This window comes from Toxorhynchites rutilus, chromosome 3 (assembly GCF_029784135.1).
Source record: "Toxorhynchites rutilus septentrionalis strain SRP chromosome 3, ASM2978413v1, whole genome shotgun sequence".
Taxonomy (NCBI): Eukaryota; Metazoa; Arthropoda; class Insecta; order Diptera; family Culicidae; genus Toxorhynchites; species Toxorhynchites rutilus.
The window spans coordinates 306629873-306649029 of record NC_073746.1 but is presented as its reverse complement, the minus strand read 5'-3'; the positions used below and the strand labels follow the sequence as shown (position 1 = coordinate 306649029).

Below are 19157 nucleotides of genomic sequence, written 5' to 3'. Positions count from 1 at the left end.
TGTATTGGAAGATATCCCGATATGGAAGATATGTCGCCAGCTCACTGAACTTCTACGCATACCGTTTGATGATTAGGCAAAATGTTGATAACTATGTGCTGCGATAACTACTACCATAATGCATGAATTGACCTAAATTGGAATTTGTTTGCATTTCAATTGTTTCATTCATTCACTAGTTTAATCAATAAACAATAATTTACACAATACACACAAAAGATAGCTCTGCGCAGCGGCGATGTCGTAGACAATGAGGGACATCTTCTTCTTATATGGCACTAACGTTCCTAGAGGAACTCCGCCGTCTCAACGTAGTATTACTTGCGTCATTTTCATTAGTACTTAGTTGAGATTTCTATGCCAAATAACACGCCTTGAATGCATTCTGAGTGGCAAGCTCTAGAATACGCGTGACCACAGTGCAAGTCAGAGGAAATTTCTTTGAAGAAAAATTTCCCCGACCAGAACGGGAATCGAATCCGAACTCCCGGCATGTTAGGTTTGACGCTAACCACTCGGCCACGGGTGCACAAGGAACATCCGAGGTGCGATTATTGGTAATTGAGAAACACAACCTTGCGGTTATATCATAGGTATAACCCATTCATAGTTTTTTGCAAATAAGGAGGGGGGTTTTATAAGGGGGGATAATAAAGTTGTCTTCTAAATGGCAACAAGTTTACGAACAAAACGACGCATATTTGACTCAAATTGGATAATTTTAAGTATGTTAAATAAAACGTCACATTTCGATCAGAAATACGACATTTCTTTTTTATTATTTTAATTTCTGCATAACTAAAGGCGCAATAAAGTGAGTTCACAAGGCAGCGGCAAGTAATGTTTTTGGGGTTAATGAGCAGTGGCAACTACATTGCCTCCAATTTTTTAACTGTTTCAATAGTTATTTTTTATCAAAGGTAAATATGAGTTCTTCCTCTTGCCTAGTTTTCACGGCTTTATAAAGGGTTAAAGCGCTGTTTCCACCGTACCAAAAACTTTCCGCTATCACTAAACCAAACAAATGAAATTTATAGCAAAAGCTGACACCACACTTTGATGCACCTTATCTATGACAGCGCGTTTCCCCTAAAAAGTGTAATTTCCTCGTACCTAAAATAGCATATCAGTTGCTGTGTTTGCATTAGCCCGTGTGGAGTCTAACCAAAAATGAGCATGCTTTCGTTTGCTTTCTGATAATGTTCAGCGAGTATACACATATATGGTGACACTGTTTACCCGCAAACATGCCACGGGTTGCCATTGGCCATTTGCTTTGCTTGTTTGCCATACTTACGCCGTGCAGTGTTCCATGCGGACGCTTATTTTCGCTAAGGACATCAGAATATATTGCTTGGTTGTGATGAACAGCTGAGGGGCCCACAGCAACTGTCGGTAGTGCTCGATTAGCTCACTCTCTGAATAAGAGAAAAAATAAAAAAAGAACCATATCGAACGAGGATGGGTTAGAATTCATTGAACTAGTCTTTTTTCTTCTATTCTGTTTACCATCGAAATGACCGGTTTCTCCGTACTCGCCTAACGTCCAAACCGCCACCTGCACCAACGGTTGTCGGTTCTCTAGTTGATTCATATTTGTGACGGCTTCCACCATTTTGCCACTGATGAAACTTTGCTCCTCCTTGGGGCTGTTCGAGATCAACTGTATTGTAGACGCAATCACATCGTCCCTGATGTTGTTTCCAGCCTAAAAAATAAATCGTGGTAAATCAGCTTTCGAGAGCGGACCTTGTCGGGAACCTACAATCGACAACAGCTTCAACAGCACCTCCAAATGCCAGCGAATCGCCGGCGAGTATTGCTCCGCGGCGTTCACAATCTTGCTGCTGCACACACTCTTCATCTCTGGATCGGCCGTTTCTAGGTACTTGAGTAACTCTCGCACAATCATCTCAATGTTCTGCGAGTTGATCAGCGTGAAGGACAATTCCATGGCACACCGCTGGATGGAGCTGTCGGAGTCAGTAAGGCACTCGAGGATCGTGATACGATGCCGCTGGACGGCCGTCATATCTCGCTGGACTGTTTTGACCAGCGTTAACAGTCCAACGTAGCGGATGTTTTTGTCACTGTTCAGCAGGAATCGGCCGAGGATGTTGACCGCTAGCACGCGGAGACTGTTTTCCGATCTGTTGGAAATTGAAATAGAATGAATTCTGTTAAAAAATAGCTCCAGCCCATCAACACTTACTCAACATTCATGATCGTTAGCACGGTTTCGTAGAGGATCGCATTGCCGGCGTTTTTGTTCGTCTCTGTGCTGGTTGCCACCTGGGCTAACACATCGTTCATGGTCTCCGACTGGTCGGGATCGCCGTGACCCAGTATTCTCAACAATCGCAGAATTTTAACTTGCAGAAAAGGATCACTGACACCATTGACGACATGCTCCGGAGAGTACCCGCTGACGATCATCGTTTTCAGCGTTCGCACCAGTGTCGGTATCGTTGATTTGAAGTAATTCAGCACCACGTGGCTTTGCTCGCACATCTCGGTGACCAAAGTGATCGTCGAGACGAGAATGCCGTGATTCTTGTCGTTCAAAAACTGCGAGCACTTGGGAAGGTAATCCTCGATCAGCTCAGGCACTCGGCGGATCATTCGGAAGGCACAGAGAATCGCTTTCTTGCGGAGGAATGTGTTGGATGATGCGATCAACCGCTCGATATCCTGCGTCAGATCGCGGGCCATTTCTGGCGAAGCGATGGCTGCGAGGGTGCACAAAGCGGCACCCACGATGAACTGTGTCGAGTTGTTGAGGTCACTGGAAGGATTTTGATGGTCGTCATTGCTAAAGGGAAAGCCTTGCATTTTATCAACTTACTTCTTCAAACAATTCGTCAGCAGAACGTGCACATCATGTCGTTCGTCGAGAAGTAGCATTGCCCCGAGGTATCCTATCCGCTTGTCGGTATACTTGGGGCTGGCCGCCAACTTCAACGCTTCCATCTGTCCGAAATGGGCGGGATATCCCAGCATGTGGATGTAGAGCAATTTGGCCATGTTGCGACATCTAAATCGAGTAAGGCGATGGTTAGAGATAGACAGCGGACACGGTAATAAAAAACATACTCGGAAAAAAAGCTACAGACAAAAATGATCCCCAAAAATTCATTTTAAGTCAGATATTTTTTTAAACTCTCAGGAAATAAATAAACACATATTACACACATATAGCTATGATTTTGCATAGTTGGTTCATTCAACCTTCTCTCCTAGGCACCTTTCCATGACCGCGATCGATGACCACTTGACAGATTGTGACGAAATTTTGCGCACGTAAACATTACACTCTAAACTAGTTTTACCCATGCCAGAAACATTTATACACACAAGATTTTGCATTTTTTTTTCGAGTACAATCATTATACGAGCACTTACTTCCAAATGCAGTCTGTCTCTCGGAAGGTACTTCGGATGTAGGCACATTCTGTGTTTACAACAGCTCGCTCTTCGGCAGCCGTCCGGGAGGCACGGATCTGGCGGATCAGTTCACGAAGTCGCGTCGGTGAAGGCTTTTTTACTGCGTGAGTAAAGGACATTGGAAATTTGTTGCAATTTTTAAAGCAGAATGGGGGAATCAACAGTGCTACTTACGAATATTGGTTTCAATAGTTTCATTTATCACTTGTTTGATATTGTTGATTGTGAGGCCTGGACTGTATCTGTAAGGAGGAGAAAATAAATAGTATCATTACAGTTATTGGTAACGAAACTCGAGCAACCGAATGAAGTAACATAACACCTTTCGTTTTCAGTGTGAACTTGAAATGCACGTCTAAACGACCGTGAAGGAGCAGAAAAAGGAGAAAAAAAACAATCATCTATAAAACGGGATAATCCATTCGTATCGAACGTTAGCACTATTTTTCATCCCTTTGCCCGTTGCTCAGTAGCACTTCTGGTAGCAAGAGAAGGACTCGATATCAGCAGCCACTAGAGGTTGATTGGAAGATGCTGACTGTAGCATTTCACTTGTTGCATGGCAGCTTCGAAGATTATTATTCGCGAACGGTCGTTTGCAGGATTCGAAGAAGAAATTGTCGCAGCAAGACGTGAAGATTAGCAATGGAAACGATGCACCGGGATTAGTGAGGATTTGTGGCGGGGATTTGCCATAGATTTAGATTTCCAGCGAGTGCAGTTGAATTAATTATTCTATAGGATGCGATTTAACCGTTTTATTCAACTGCACTCGGCAACAAATGCCCAGACTCATTTAGATGTTGGTGCGAATGAAATGCAATCAAGAATCCGATAGGAAATTATCAACCAGATAATTTCCTGGAAAAAATGAGTTATTCATTAACGAATGGAACGGAATAGCGGCGACGCTATGAGCGCCATCATTGATATCAATAATGTTTTTTTGGGAATACCGGGACATTCTAAAAAAATGGTATTTTCTGTAGTCTAATTTAAAAAAAATCTGAAAAATCAGAAAAAAATCAGCTAATACCTTAACAATGTATAGAACATTCTTTTTAATATATACCGGGAATTTGTAAAGAGTGTACCGTTCGAAATCCGCACACACTCAAATTGCTCTAACTTTCGATCCGTTGGGTAAAATTTATTGTAATTTTGCGTAGACATAGTTTATTGTGTATTGTTTACTCTCTGTGAGTTGATTTCATCAGGTGCGCAAAAGTGTTCAAAATGGCGACGAAAGAAAAATTCGTGCGCGATAAAGTTTTGCGCGAGTACTTCGACAATAAGGATCTGTCGCATCGTGTCAGCGGAAAAAAGTTGAGAATCGCGAATTCCAGGGTGTCTGGTAAAGGGTGTGTCACATCAAATTGCATCACGAAAAAAACGCTGTAGAAATTCGCCCAGTAGACCGATCCTTTTGAAAATTTTAGACAGTAAAATAAAAACTATTAAACAACTTTTGGCATTTTCTTTTTATTCATACTTCGAGCCCAAGCCCGTATGCTCGCACCTTCCTCTTTACCCCGTCCATAAGGTTCTGTACAACGTCAGGTTGTAGTTTTTTTTTTGAACAGAAATCCATTTTCTCTTGAAGTCCGCCTCCGATTTGACAACTTTTGGGTTCTTCCGGAGGGCCTGCTTCATAATCGCCCAATATTTCTCTATTGGGCGAAGCTCCGGCGCGTTGGGCGGGTTCATTTCCTTTGGCACGAAGGTGACCCCGTTGGCTTCGTACCACTCCAACACGTCCTTTGAATAGTGGCACGAAGCGAGATCCGGCCAGAAGATATCGAAGTATCTTTTTAGTACTCTGCTGACAGTGGATTGGACGATTCCCAGCATCTTACCGATGTCCCGATGTGACAACTCCGGATTCTAGAAATGAGTGCGCAGGATTAATTCACGACGCTCTTTTTCGTTCGACGACATTTTTCCAAATTTACGAAAAATTGACAGTGAAGCATGGCCAACGTGATCTATACACTCTTATCTGATTATAAGCGAAAGCTGAAGATATAATTCCTAAAAATTAAATTTCTACAGCGTTTTTTCCGTGATGCAATTTGATGTGACACACTCTTTATCATAAAACGGTCCGAAGAACGTCTGACTGTTGATCGGAAGCGAAGAGCTGGAAAAAATTGTGAGAGGGTTGTGTCTACGACACGACCGCATTTTAGACGTAGAACTCCAATACGCTTGTATATCACTTCGGATATTATTTTCGAATGCATAGAAATTTGTGAAATAACTTTTTAGTTACTTAGTTATTTTTACTACTCCGATAGTAAAAAAAATCATAGAAAATTTGAACAATATAAAACTGTCTTCAGGACTGTTAAACTAATAGAGAATAATATGTCTCCTTAAACGGATATCGCTACCAGACGTCGATACTGTAGATCTACATACTTTATACGGCATTTCGTTAAACAAATTACGAAAGATCGGAACCGATCCGATAGAATTTGTATAGCTGATTCATTATACGGTTTTTTTCATCGCGGCCATGGAACGTATCTAGATCGTAAAGCGGGGTATGGGTGTATTAGATATAGAACACATTAGATATAACATATTAGACATATTACATATCCAACATATTGCATACTTGATAAAGAAAAGTTATTTTTCATTCATGATTTTCATTCTAAAGAGGGCTCATTCCACCTGAAAATTCATTACAGTCGTTGTCACTTCCCGAACTCATGGTTATTCTGTTATGCTGTTATGCTGTTATTCTATTGAAAAACTATCAATCAAGAAATATTTTCTATCAATTGGTGCAAATATTTGCGAACAATGCTTATGGAGAAGCTTACTCGCTGTAATTCCTCTCTCCTCTCTCATTGTCCGTACAATGAACGTGTGTCTCTAGCTTTGAGAAAAGCTCTAAACTCCGGGAAGGTAAGCACACATATCGGTAGAACAAACGTATGGGAAAATGGGAATGCTTTCAGTTTTCATAAATTTAAACCGTCTGGGGATTAGAGAAATGTAATGTATAGCGTAGTGCACCCGTGGCCGAGTGGTTAGCGTCTCACATTATCATGCCGGGTGTTCGGGTTCGATTCCAGTTCTGGCTGGGGGATTTTTCGTCAATGAAATTTTCTTCGACTTGCACTGTGGTCATGCGTTTTCTAGAGCTTGCCCCTCAGAATACATTCAAGATGTGTTATTCGGCTTAAGAAATCTTAACTAAGTATTAATAAATGGCGCTAGTTAATGCATACGTTGAGACGGCAAAAGTTCCACAGGAAACTTTAATGCCATTCAAGAAGAAGAAGAAGAAGAAGAAATCTTAGAGAACTTCTGATTCGTTTGGTATGCAAATCATCAGTATTCGTTCGCAGGGAAAATAGTTATTAACATTAACTTTATTTCATAAAACCGTCACCAGTTTTCTACGTCAAAAAAGCCGTCAGGTTAACGAGAATGATCACAAACGTGTGGTTGAGGCCATCAAACGGAAACCGAACGGCTCAGTTCGAGATGTGGTTGAAAAGTTGCATGTGAGCAAGACTTTCGTGCAGAATACCAAAACTCGGGCAGGAATATATATATACGGTTAAGGTTCAGAAGCTCCAAACCGTGACGAGAAACAGAATACGGTCGCAAAAAGCCATGCCTGGAAGTTGTACGACCAGAAGAAACCACACTGATGCGTAATTAATTGATGACGATACATATGTGAAGGCGGACCAGATTCCAGGAAACCTGTATGTCATATATTTTGTTTACAGTGTCATTGGAACAAGTTAACTTTTGTGTCGAAAACACGGGCGTCATTCAGTGTGTTCCTTGTGCAATTTCGCTGGTTCAGGTCAATCACGGAGAGCAACTACGAAGTGTACAGTCTACCCAAGCTCAAGCGTTATTTGAGTTTGAGAGAGCTAGCCCGTAAATTAAATCTCTCTTACGAGCGGGGCTTAATAATTTCGAAACAGAAAGATGAAAATGATTATTTTACTTCTTTCTTTCTCTTCAGCAAGAATCATTTTCGATTGTGAGCATTCTCTACAGAAATATCGAAATATCGTTCATCTCTGCTGACATTTTCTTTGAATTTGAGAGCAAACGTTTTCACTTAAAAATCGAAACTGCTCGAAGAGGCTATATTCATTATCATTTGAATGCCCTTTATGTCAATTTCAGTTTCACATGTGAAAGGATGATCGTTGTTTTCAATTGATACTTTTATTTCTGCCAACTGAATTTTCCCGGGTCGTCATTCAAAAAGTGGAATTAAAAAATTCATATGAGGGCATATTAGTCATACAACCAGGACCTGCATACTCACATCCTTTCACATCGTCATTTTCATTGCTTTCAGTGAATACGGTTCGAACTCAAACGAGATTTTAATTCGAATATAAGGAACTTTCATTCGAAGTAAGATACTTTGATTTTCATTTGATGATATGTTAACTTCACTTCAGTGTGAAGAATGAAACAACTGAACGTGGAACGAATCAAGACTGTTCAGAGGTGAAGTGATATTCTCTTTATTGAGCGTGAAGAGAGAGTAGCATTATTTTCAGTCTGCATGAGTTTGTAGCAAATTGAAAGGCTCATTAGTTAGTGAGGATGTATCAATTGAAGTGAAGTTATAAGGCTTGCTCTCGACACCGTTCATAAACGACTAGTGCCAAAAGAGCTCATTTTTTTCAAAAATTTCATCGCAATTGAGTGGTTGAAGATATGCTTGACCAATCAAATTCTGATCACACATTCATTCGACGCATAATTACTGGCGACGAGACATGGGTGTGACTTTTACCTGTTTCCGAAACATAAATTACCGCTTCGGGGGACCCGTTTTGACAGTATTGAAGGCATAAAAACGAAGTCGCTGCGTGAACTGAAGGCAATTCCTGAATACAGCTATAAAAAGTGTATTGATGACTGGATTATTCGTTGGAAAAAAATATTGCTTCAGAACAGGGCCTATTTTGCAGACGATAATAAATAAAGCATTTATTTAAAAAAAAAAACATAAATTCGCGGTACAGTAGAACCCCGATTATACGCGAAATAGTCGGACTAGATCAACGAGTATAACAAAAATCGCGGATAACGCAATAAAGGGCTAAAAATGAAGTACAAACACGAAAAAAAGATTTTTTGTGCATGAAAACTATGTTTTATCAATACAGAAATTATTGAACTATCCATTCGTAAGGTCGTGTACGTAAGTGATCAGATAATGTGAAAGCCATGACCAAAACAAAAGAGCAATACTTTAACACTTACTGACAAATTTCGGGGAGGTTTATATAATTACTAGGGATATATTTGACAAAATGCATCAAAAGTGAAAATTTTATTAAAGAACTGTGGACGTCAGGTAATGTATCGCTCCTCCTAATGTAGCATTTCAACACAGTTAGAAAGCTAATCAAATAGTGAAGGTACACCATTCTACTGGTGATCAGACATCGTCTGTTGGCACTCTGGCTCACATTTGGGAAACGAAACCGGGAAGTGATCGAGATGGAAATCCCTCCACCATAAATAAACTAACTACGGCTAGCGTACGAAAAGTTAGCTCAAAAACCCCCACACCAAGAGCAAACAGAGAAGCACTACTTGTTCAATTGAGGAAACGATGCACGTTGAGCTCGGTGAGTTCCACTCTTTTATCTTAATATCCATTCGACTCATTCTGTAGCGCACTTTAGTCGTTAAACAAAGAAAAGTTGCACTTCCAACTTTGAACATCCAGAACAGCACTCCGAGCATGGGGTTTCGGCGACACTCTCTCGAGGGTGGTGCATCCAAGAATAAACGAGTTTGTGAGTGACTGAATGAGGCTGAATAATTTATAACTATGTATAAATAACAAACATACATAGAAACAAGCTGTCGCCGTTCCTTTTTTCCCTGGAGTCTCTGTCGAAGTTTGAAACTTTTTTGTAGACTCGGTCGATAAATAAAAGAGAGTTATTCAATTACGACCCACGGCGTAGCGTGACAAGTTTTTTCATTAAACTTATCTCTTGTTTATGTCCAAAATGTACCGTATGATTATAACGGCGGTGATGATGATGATATTAATGATGACGATGACGGTCAAGGCTCTGCCCTTTATCCTCACGTAGGCTTGAGTTGATCAGTTAGCTCATTGATAATAATATACCATTTGTTACTTCACGAACGACGCAGACGAACTTTTCTACTCAGCAGGTGAGTTGGAGCGTTTCAAAACATGTTGTCAAACATTGTTTGGGTCTCAAAATAAAATTAGTGGCTTCTGTGTGGATTCTTAGGGGAGTCAAATGGTTCTACGTATAAAAAAACAACAAACGAAGAGCCTGATGTGACCTGAACCAGAACACTAGCAGCACTAGTTGAACATTGAAGGCAACGTTGTGGACTACTCAGCCACTGAAACGCCAGGTTTTTTTAGATACTGAAAATGAAGCAGTTGGAGCAAATAATTTAGTGAATTAAACTTTTGGGTGCCAATGAATGTATGGGAAAATATTGACCCTAAAATTTTAAAAAGTTACCCTATACTAAATTTTCACCGCCTTGAAAAAACACCCTATGCAACATATCAGCTCAATCGGACTTAAGGGAGAGTGGCGCAAAGCGGTCAAAGTTTGAGTTTTTTGAAAATGGAAAAATCACCCAAGGGGGGAGTAAAGGAGATCGGGGTTTTCGAAAAACAAACCTGATGCCAAATGTCTTAAAATTGCATAAAACGTCGAGATCTACTGTCATCCCAAAAATTTTTTTGTCAAAAATCGACACTGAGACTTTTTTGGATTTTTTTCGCAATACGAGACGAAACGCATGGTTTTGGGTGCCAATAAAAAAAGGTTATCTCGATTTTTTATTCGGAACTGGCAGCGAAATTAGCTCATTCGGACTTCATTTATCAGTGTCGCAGGAGTTATCCTACCGGATATCAGAAGAAAAAAAACCAATAATTTCTCATTAACAGAAGATAATTCATAACCGGAACTTGTAATGCTTGTTAATTCTTTTTTGATTTGTAGTTAATTAAGTGTACCGTCTCTCAAATTATCATCCCAGAAGTTCTTAGTTCTTTTTTTTTTAAATTTTGAAATACAAATATTTGGTTGATGTTCTTTACATATTGAAATTATATGGCACAAAATCTGTCTGGAAGGCCATGGTTATCGTAAGAGAAAGTCAATAAAGAGAATCGATCAAAGCAAAAATTGGGGAAAAATTGCCGAATAATGAATAGTAAATAATTAGCCTTTTACAGAATTTATTGAATATTATTCTGATGTGGAAATAACCGTATTATTGAAAAAGTATTCATTAGGGAAGGGAAATTTTTCATTCTATCAAAACATTTTCCTGCAGTAAAATAACCTACAGGAGAGTTCTTGGAATCAAATGAATGCTGATAGATAAGGTTAATTGTATTTTCGATTGACTTGGTTAATAAAACACTGCGTTAATCTACAACATTTTCAAAAAACTGGAAAAATCTATATTTTTCTTTCCAGTATTGTTATCCACTACACCTACACACAAAAAGATAGAAGCATTCAATTATCACACTTCAAAACTTGAAGCTTTAAATGAAGCTTCAAAATGATGTATATTCCATCTTCATGTGTTGGTTTTTCACGAAGTTACAGCGTTTCTAGAATCACTGAAAAACTTCGACTTCGCGCCCCGTTCCCATAATTTTTATCGAATGTAGAATCAACGACACTTTATTGCATACTAGGAATAAGATTTAGAGTCATAGTTTTATTTAAAAAGTATTATTGAAGTATTATTTGAATCCTATTAAGACTTTTCCATGTGACACCGACTATTACCATAATAGGTACACGTATTACGAAACTCCAGGAACACTATTACCATAATGAGTACATGGAAGCGGCATTTTAAAACATGTTTTTTTATTCAATTTAGTCAATTAATCATCAAAATATCAGTGAGAATCTTCAAGAACAGAGTTCAAATTGCTAGACTTTTGTTCATACCAAATACAGAGCATTATTCTGGCACTGTGGACATTCGGCTTCGGCGTTGATGTTCCTGGTTGGCCGAACTTTACGCACGATCTTTCGTGTTTTGGATTGTCGTAATGAATCCATTTTTCCCCGGCAAATATTCGATGCAATGAAGGTGTCCTTTTGTGCCGTTCAAGCAACATTTCGGACATGCAAAATCGCCGTTCGGCATCTTTCGTTTTCAATTCGTATGGAACATAATTCCCTTGCCTTTGAGTCGTTTAGATATAGCTTGTCGAGTTACTTTCAATGATTTTGAAAGTTCTGTTTGTGTTTGACACGAATCATGATCGAATAATGTCTCTATTTCTTCGTCTTTAAACTTTTCCTATCGACCCGGACGCTTTTTGTCTCCAACACTAAAATCACCACTTATAAACCCTCTAAACCATTCCCTACTAAATCTATTCGCTGGTGCAGAGTCACCATAAACTGCCAAAAGTATTCGATGTGCTTCAGCTGCACCTTTCTTCCAATGGACACCGAAAACCATAGCTTCCCGCAAATGGTGCCTATTTGAAACTTTCATCGACTTTCATCGACTTTCTATAGCGCTTTGAGCCATTTTATGGAAAAGGAACGAATTGAGTAGCATAGCCAATAACAAAAACACTTCGATGTCGATGAAAAAAGTTAAAATAACGACATGTAAGACACTTTCGTCATGAAATGTATGATTAAAATTAAAATAAAGCTTCGATGTTTTGAGAAAAAAAAAGTAATCCTGAAACAATGTGGCCTACATTTTGTAAATATTTCCTGGTAATGCCTTCAGCAGTGTGATGCCCTGCCTAGCAAACATTAAATCGTATAAATTGGCATGTTCTAAGTCTTATATAAAGTGGGATCCAATCACAGTCGTACATAATGTCGATCGAAGCAAACAACGTGTATATCTTAAATCGCATAAAGTGCCAACAATCTGATTTTATATAACACAACAGATTAAGTTGAAATTTGGTAGAACAAACGTCGGTCTTATGATATATGATAACGTAAAATTGAACTAACCGTCATATTTTTAATTTTCATATTTGTAGAGCAGACAGATGCAGTTCAAAAGTCACATAAACGTAAATTTTAAATCAATGTAGTACTGCGAAAAATCGTGTTACATGCTGTGGAATATCACCAGCAAACATTAAAACGCATAACTAGCGAATATATATCATCATATACCCTATATTTTGGGTGGTATATGATGCGCCTAATTAGCAAATCCATGCAAAAAAGGAGGCGATATAAATTCATGGCAAATGCTTGCGAATTGGTTTGGATAAATATGATATTTTAACCTGCATCTTACACGACTGTTTCATACAAATATAAGATTTATTATAGACATGATAAAAACAAACGTCGGAAAATATTTTTAGGGATTATATTTATAACCTCGTGAATGGCCAATACTATGTTTGTTATTTATGTTTGTAGCAATAGAAACTATTGAATTCACTTTCAGTTGGAGAGGAATGTAAATTTTTAAATTAGTGGTGGCGAAATAAACGAAATTGCTTAGAATTGAGATCGTTCCTGTGAATTTTCTGGGTTATTATTTCAAATAAACGCAACTATGTATTTGGATTGTTTGATTGGGATGATTTCCTTCTTCTTAAGACATAGTTAAAGAAGTGAAATCGGCAACCAGGAATGACGTATCCGATTGTTCGAATCCCATCGGAACAATTTTCTTAACCATCCCCACCACGCATTTTAAACATTTATATTCCACTCCCACACCCACTACAAGTGAATTGTATCATGCGACATGTAATGGAACAATGGAAAGAAACTGCGTCATTTGTTGAAGATTATCATGATACAATTGTACCATAAATGACCTAATAAATTTAAAAGAAAAAGACAAAACGAAAAGATGTGACATTTAACTTACTATAAAAAACAAAAAACTTTTTTTTTCGTAAAAATGCCAAACATCGACTGAAAGTATCGAGCATAAAGAACGAGATATTTGTTGCAGTAGTACCGTCCATTCGACCATTTCGCATTGTCCCGTATTTTTATCAATTTGTATCGTATTTTTAATATAAAGAATCAAAAAATATTTGTAGGACAAAATACTGAAAATGTAAGAGTAATAGTTTCATTTGAGCAGTCACCGAGACGGTCCGTGCACTAATATATTGTTGCTTCGCTTTGATTTAATGCTCCATCTTTACAAAAACATATTAACTTAGGAATTAAATGTACACATTCACATCTGTCGCAAAAGACATTGTGAAGAAATGCTTCAGACAATCCCTCTACATGGGTTTTTTTGAGTACTGAAGAGGATCGCTTCCACAGGAATGGGATTGCCAACAAGTAACTTTCGGTATTTTCTTTTCCCAAAATATATATTTTATTAAGGCACATGTAGCGTTAGCCTGACGGGGCCGGGAGTCCAATATTTTGACAATTTTTGTCTTACAACTATGTTAGTAATATGTAACCGATTACTCGCGGTTGGCTCGAGGTTAGTATTACAAGTGTTCTCATAATTGGTATGTTGCAGTCTTCGATGCTCTGTACGTGTGCCCGACACGGGATACTTCCTATTGGGATGCAGCTGACCATTAATCAGCAACGCCCCCCTAGTCTGTACCCCATATCTAGCGTGGTGCGTCTTTCTCGACTCGAGGAATCCAGGATAGAATGGTCACTAGCCGGCGCAATCATCAGCTCGTGTAGAGTTGACATGAGCGGTACAATCTTTGGCTCTTGTTGAATGATCAGTGGACTGCACAACCTTCGGCCCGTGCATCTGTAAAGAGTGTGTGTATGTATTGCCGCGACTAAGTAAAAGTTTATCGATCGGATAGGAGGGATATAAAACGGGGACACAACGAAGGAAACATCATTAAACGTTGACATCGGCGTTCCTGAGGAACAGGTATAGATGAAGTAGAAGATCAGGATCCCGGCTACCTAAGATATCGCGGACGGGGATTTCCGATTGTCTGCCTTGTGCTCTCAGTGCTCTAGAGAGCTGAGAGCGAGCAGCATGGAACCGGATACACGACCAGACAACATGCTCGATGTCGTGATAGCCATCGCCACAATCACAAAGATTGTTTTCTGCGAGCCCAATGCGATAGAGATGCGCGTTTAGGTTGTAGTGATTGGACATAAGCCGAGATATCACGCGAATGAAATCACGACCTACATTCAATCCCTTGAACCATGCACTCGTCGAGACCTTAGGGATAATCGTGTGTAACCAACGACCGAACTCATCACCATTCCACATGCGCTGCCAACTTACGAGCGTATACTGATGAGGAATGTGGAAAAATTCATTATAAGCAATTTGCCTTTCAAAAAGTGTGCCTTCTAAAGCGCCCACCTTAGCTAGCGAGTCCGCTTTCTCATTCCCCGGAATCGAGCAATGAGAGGGAACCCATGCTAAGGTAATCTTGAATAATTTTTCGACCAAAACACTCAATAGATGTCTTATTCTTATTAGGAAATAAGATGAGCGTTTATCAACATTCATTGAGCTGAGAATGTCTGAAAAAATAAAATAATGGTCGATGGGCAGTGTTTCAATGATCCCTAGAGCATAGTATATCGCACCCATTTCTGCGACATACAAGGAACAAGGATCTTTGAGTTTGAAAGAGGCACTGGAATTTTCATTGAAGATGCCGAATTACTATAAAAAACAAAAAACATTTTTTTTTCGTAAAAATGCCAAACATCGACTGAAAGTATCGAGCATAAAGAACGAGATATTTGTTGCAGTAGTACCGTCCATTCGACCATTTCGCATTGTCCCGTATTTTTATCAATTTGTATCGTATTTTTAATATAAAGAATCAAAAAATATTTGTAGGACAAAATACTGAAAATGTAAGAGTAATAGTTTAATTTGAGCAGTCACCGAGACGGTCCGTGCACTAATATATTGTTGCTTCGCTTTGATTTAATGTTCCATCTTTACAAAAACATATTAACTTAGGAATTAAATGTACACATTCACATCTGTCGCAAAAGACATTGTGAAGAAATGCTTCAGACAATCCCTCTACATGGGTTTTTTTGAGTACTGAAGAGGATCGCTTCCACAGGAATGGGATTGCCAACAAGTAACTTTCGGTATTTTTTTTTCCCAAAATATATATTTTATTAAGGCACATGTAGCGTTAGCCTGACGGGGCCGGGACTCCAATATTTTGACAATTTTTGTCTTACAACTATGTTAGTAATATGTAACCGATTACTCGCGGTTGGCTCGAGGTTAGTATTACAAGTGTTCTCATAATTGGTATGTTGCAGTCTTCGATGCTCTGTACATGTGCCCGACACGGGATACTTCCTATTGGGATGCAGCTGACCATTAATCAGCAACGCCCCCCTAGTCTGTACCCCATATCTAGCGTGGTGCGTCTTTCTCGACTCGAGGAATCCAGGATAGAATGGTCACTAGCCGGCGCAATCATCAGCTCGTGTAGAGTTGTCATGAGCGGTACAATCTTTGGCTCTTGTTGAATGATCAGTGGACTGCACAACCTTCGGCCCGTGCATCTGTAAAGAGTGTGTGTATGTATTGCCGCGACTCAGTAAAAGTTTATCGATCGGATAGGAGGGATATAAAACGGGGACACAACGAAGGAAACATCATTAAACGTTGACATTGGCGTTTCTGAGGAACAGGTATAGATGAAGCAGAAGATCAGGATCCCGGCTACCTAAGATATCCCGGACGGGGATATCCGATTGTCTACCTTGTGCTCTCAGTGCTCTAGAGAGCTGAGAGCGAGCAGCATGGAACCGGATACACGACCAGACAACATGCTCGATGTCGTGGTAGCCATCGCCACAATCACAAAGATTGTTTTCTGCGAGCCCAATGCGATAGAGATGCGCGTTTAGGTTGTAGTAATTGGACATAAGCCGATATATCACGCGAATGAAATCACGACCTACATTCAATCCCTTGAACCATGCACTCGTCGAGACCTTAGGGATAATCGTGTGTAACCAACGACCGAACTCATCACCATTCCACATGCGCTGCCAACTTACGAGCGTATACTGACGAGGAATGTGGAAAAATTCATTATAAGCAATTTGCCTTTCAAAAAGTGTGCCTTCTGAAGCGCCCACCTTAGCTAGCGAGTCCGCTTTCTCATTCCCCGGAATCGAGCAATGAGAGGGAACCCATGCTAAGGTAATCTTGAATAATTTTTCGACCAAAACACTCAATAGATGTCTTATTCTTATTAGGAAATAAGATGAGCGTTTATCAACATTCATTGAGCTGAGAATGTCTGAAAAAATAAAATAATGGTCGATGGGCAGTGTTTCAATGATCCCTAGAGCATAGTATATCGCACCCATTCCTGCGACATACAAGGAACAAGGATCTTTGAGTTTGAAAGAGGCACTGGAATTTTCATTGAAGATGCCGAAGCCAGTGGACCCGTTTATGTATGAACCGTCAGTAAAGAACATTTTATCAGATCCAACTTTCCCATATTTTTCCGAAAATATCGACGGAATAACATTGGAGCGTAGGTGATCTGGTATTCCATGGATTTTTTGTCGTATGGACAGATCAAAAATGACAGAGGAATTGCAAAAGTATGGGAAGCAAACTTGGTTGGAGATGCCTTGTGAAGGGTGCACGTCGTGGGTAAGGTACTCATGGTATAAAGACATAAAACTTGACTGAGGAGTCAGCTGGAGTAGATTTTCGAAGTTATCAATCACCAATGGATTCATGATCTTGCAACGGATGAGAAATCTGTAGGATAATTCTGTGAACCGAAGAGTAAGCGGGGGTACTCCTGCCAAAACTTCGAGACTCATCGTATGTGTCGAATGCAAACACCCCATGGCTATACGCAAGCAACGATATTGTATTCTCTCCAGCTTGAGAATATGAATCCTGGCAGCTGATCGGAAGCAAAAACTGCCATATTCTAACACTGATAATATAGTTGTTTTGTACAACTGAATGAGGTCTCCTGGATGGGCACCCCACCATGTTCCGGTAATTGTTTGGAGAAAATTGATTCTTTGCTGGCATTTCTGTTTCAAATACGCAATGTGTCTCCCCCAGGTACACTTAGAATCAAAATATACACCCAGGTATTTGAAAAACATAGAGTGTTGGATCGTTTTGCCGGATAGGTGAAGCTGGAATTGGGCGGGTTCGTGCTTCCTAGAAAAAACGACCATTTCAGTTTTCTCCGTAGAGAATTCGACACCCAGCTTGAGGGCCCACGTGAACAGATTGTTCAGGGTATCTTGCAACGACTTTTGCAGAACGACGGGATTAGTACCCGTGATGGAAATAACTTCATCGTCTGCAAGTTGTCTCAGCGTGCAGTCTCTAGTTAGACAATCATCCATATCATTGACGTAAAAACTGTACAAGTGGGGGCTTAGGCAGGAGCCTTGTGGTAGGCCCATAAAACTGTAACGAGAAGATTTCGAGCTGCCATGAGAGAAAATCATGTGCTTTTCTGACAGTAAATTGTACAGGAAATTGTTGAGAATTGGTGAAAGTCCACGATTATGAAGCTTCTCTGAGAGAATTTCCATGGAAACAACAATCAAATGCCCCTTTGATATCGAGAAAAACGGAAGCCATTTGTTCTTTGCGAGCAAATGCGATTTGGATTTCAGAAGATAGCAGCGCGAGACAATCGTTCGTCCCTTTACCTCGGCGGAAGCCAAACTGCGTATTTGACAGCAAATTGTTCGTTTCGACCCACTAGTCCAAACGAAGTAGAATCATTTTCTCTAACAATTTACGAATACAGGATAACATTGCAATCGGCCTATACGAGTTGTGATCGCAAGCCGGCTTGTTAGGTTTCCGTATGGCTATCACTCTCACTTGTCTCCAGTCATGCGGGACAATATTCAGCTCCAGAAACTTGTTGAATAAGTTCAGAAAACGCTGTTTTGCCAAGTCGGGAAGATTCTTCAACAAGTTGAATTTAATCTTGTCCGACCCCGGAGCTGAATTGTTACATGAGAGAAGGGCAATTGAGAATTCCACCATCGAAAAATTCTCATAATCGCTTTGAAGTGGAATGTCGCGTACGACGTTTTGTGCAGGAACGGTGTCGGGACAAACCTTCCTTGCAAATTTGAAAATCCAACGGTCAGAGTATTCCTCACTTTCATTGGTATGGTTCCAGCCACGCATTCTCCTAGCCGTATTCCAAAGAGTGCTCATAGCGGTCTCCCTTGACAAACCATTGACGAACTTCCGCCAATATCCACGCTTTTTTGCTTTAATCAGACCTTTTAGTTTGGCTTCTAGAGCTTGGTACTTTAGAAACCATTCCACTAATCCAGTTTTCCTGAATTTTTTGAAAGCGGATGATTTTTAAGGTAGACCTTTGAACATTCCTTGTCCCACCAAAGTGATGGAGGACGACGTCGGAAAGTGGTAGCCGGTACACGTTTCTTTTGAGCTTGAAGTGCGCTTTCGTAAATCAAACTCGATATGAAGTTATACTTTTTGAGTGGAGGAAGTTCATGCATTGAAACAATTGCTTCAGATATTATTTCCGCAAATGTTCTCCAGTCAATATTCTTCGTGAGGTCAAACGAAATATTGACTGACTCACGAGAGCTTGATTCATTAGCGATCGATAAAATTATTGGCAGGTGATCACTACCGTGGGGATCTTGGATTACCTTCCACATGCAATCCAGGGATAACGAAGAAGAGCA

General features: G+C 39.9%; 1 protein-coding gene across 3 annotated transcripts in view; it reads right to left on the bottom strand.

Annotated features, from left to right (window-relative positions):
- Positions 1 to 19157, bottom strand: part of LOC129777047 (AP-1 complex subunit gamma-1-like) — a 124530-nt gene that overhangs the window by 13885 nt on the left and 91488 nt on the right. For all 3 annotated transcript variants that reach the window (XM_055783098.1, XM_055783099.1, XM_055783100.1), the window contains 7 exons: positions 3619 to 3686; positions 3403 to 3544; positions 2846 to 3034; positions 2213 to 2785; positions 1766 to 2150; positions 1510 to 1708; positions 1298 to 1418 (listed from right to left, as the gene is read on the bottom strand). In XM_055783098.1, coding sequence (XP_055639073.1) covers positions 1298 to 1418; positions 1510 to 1708; positions 1766 to 2150; positions 2213 to 2785; positions 2846 to 3034; positions 3403 to 3544; positions 3619 to 3686 — 1677 coding nt within the window. The remainder of the gene's footprint in view (positions 1 to 1297; positions 1419 to 1509; positions 1709 to 1765; positions 2151 to 2212; positions 2786 to 2845; positions 3035 to 3402; positions 3545 to 3618; positions 3687 to 19157) is intronic.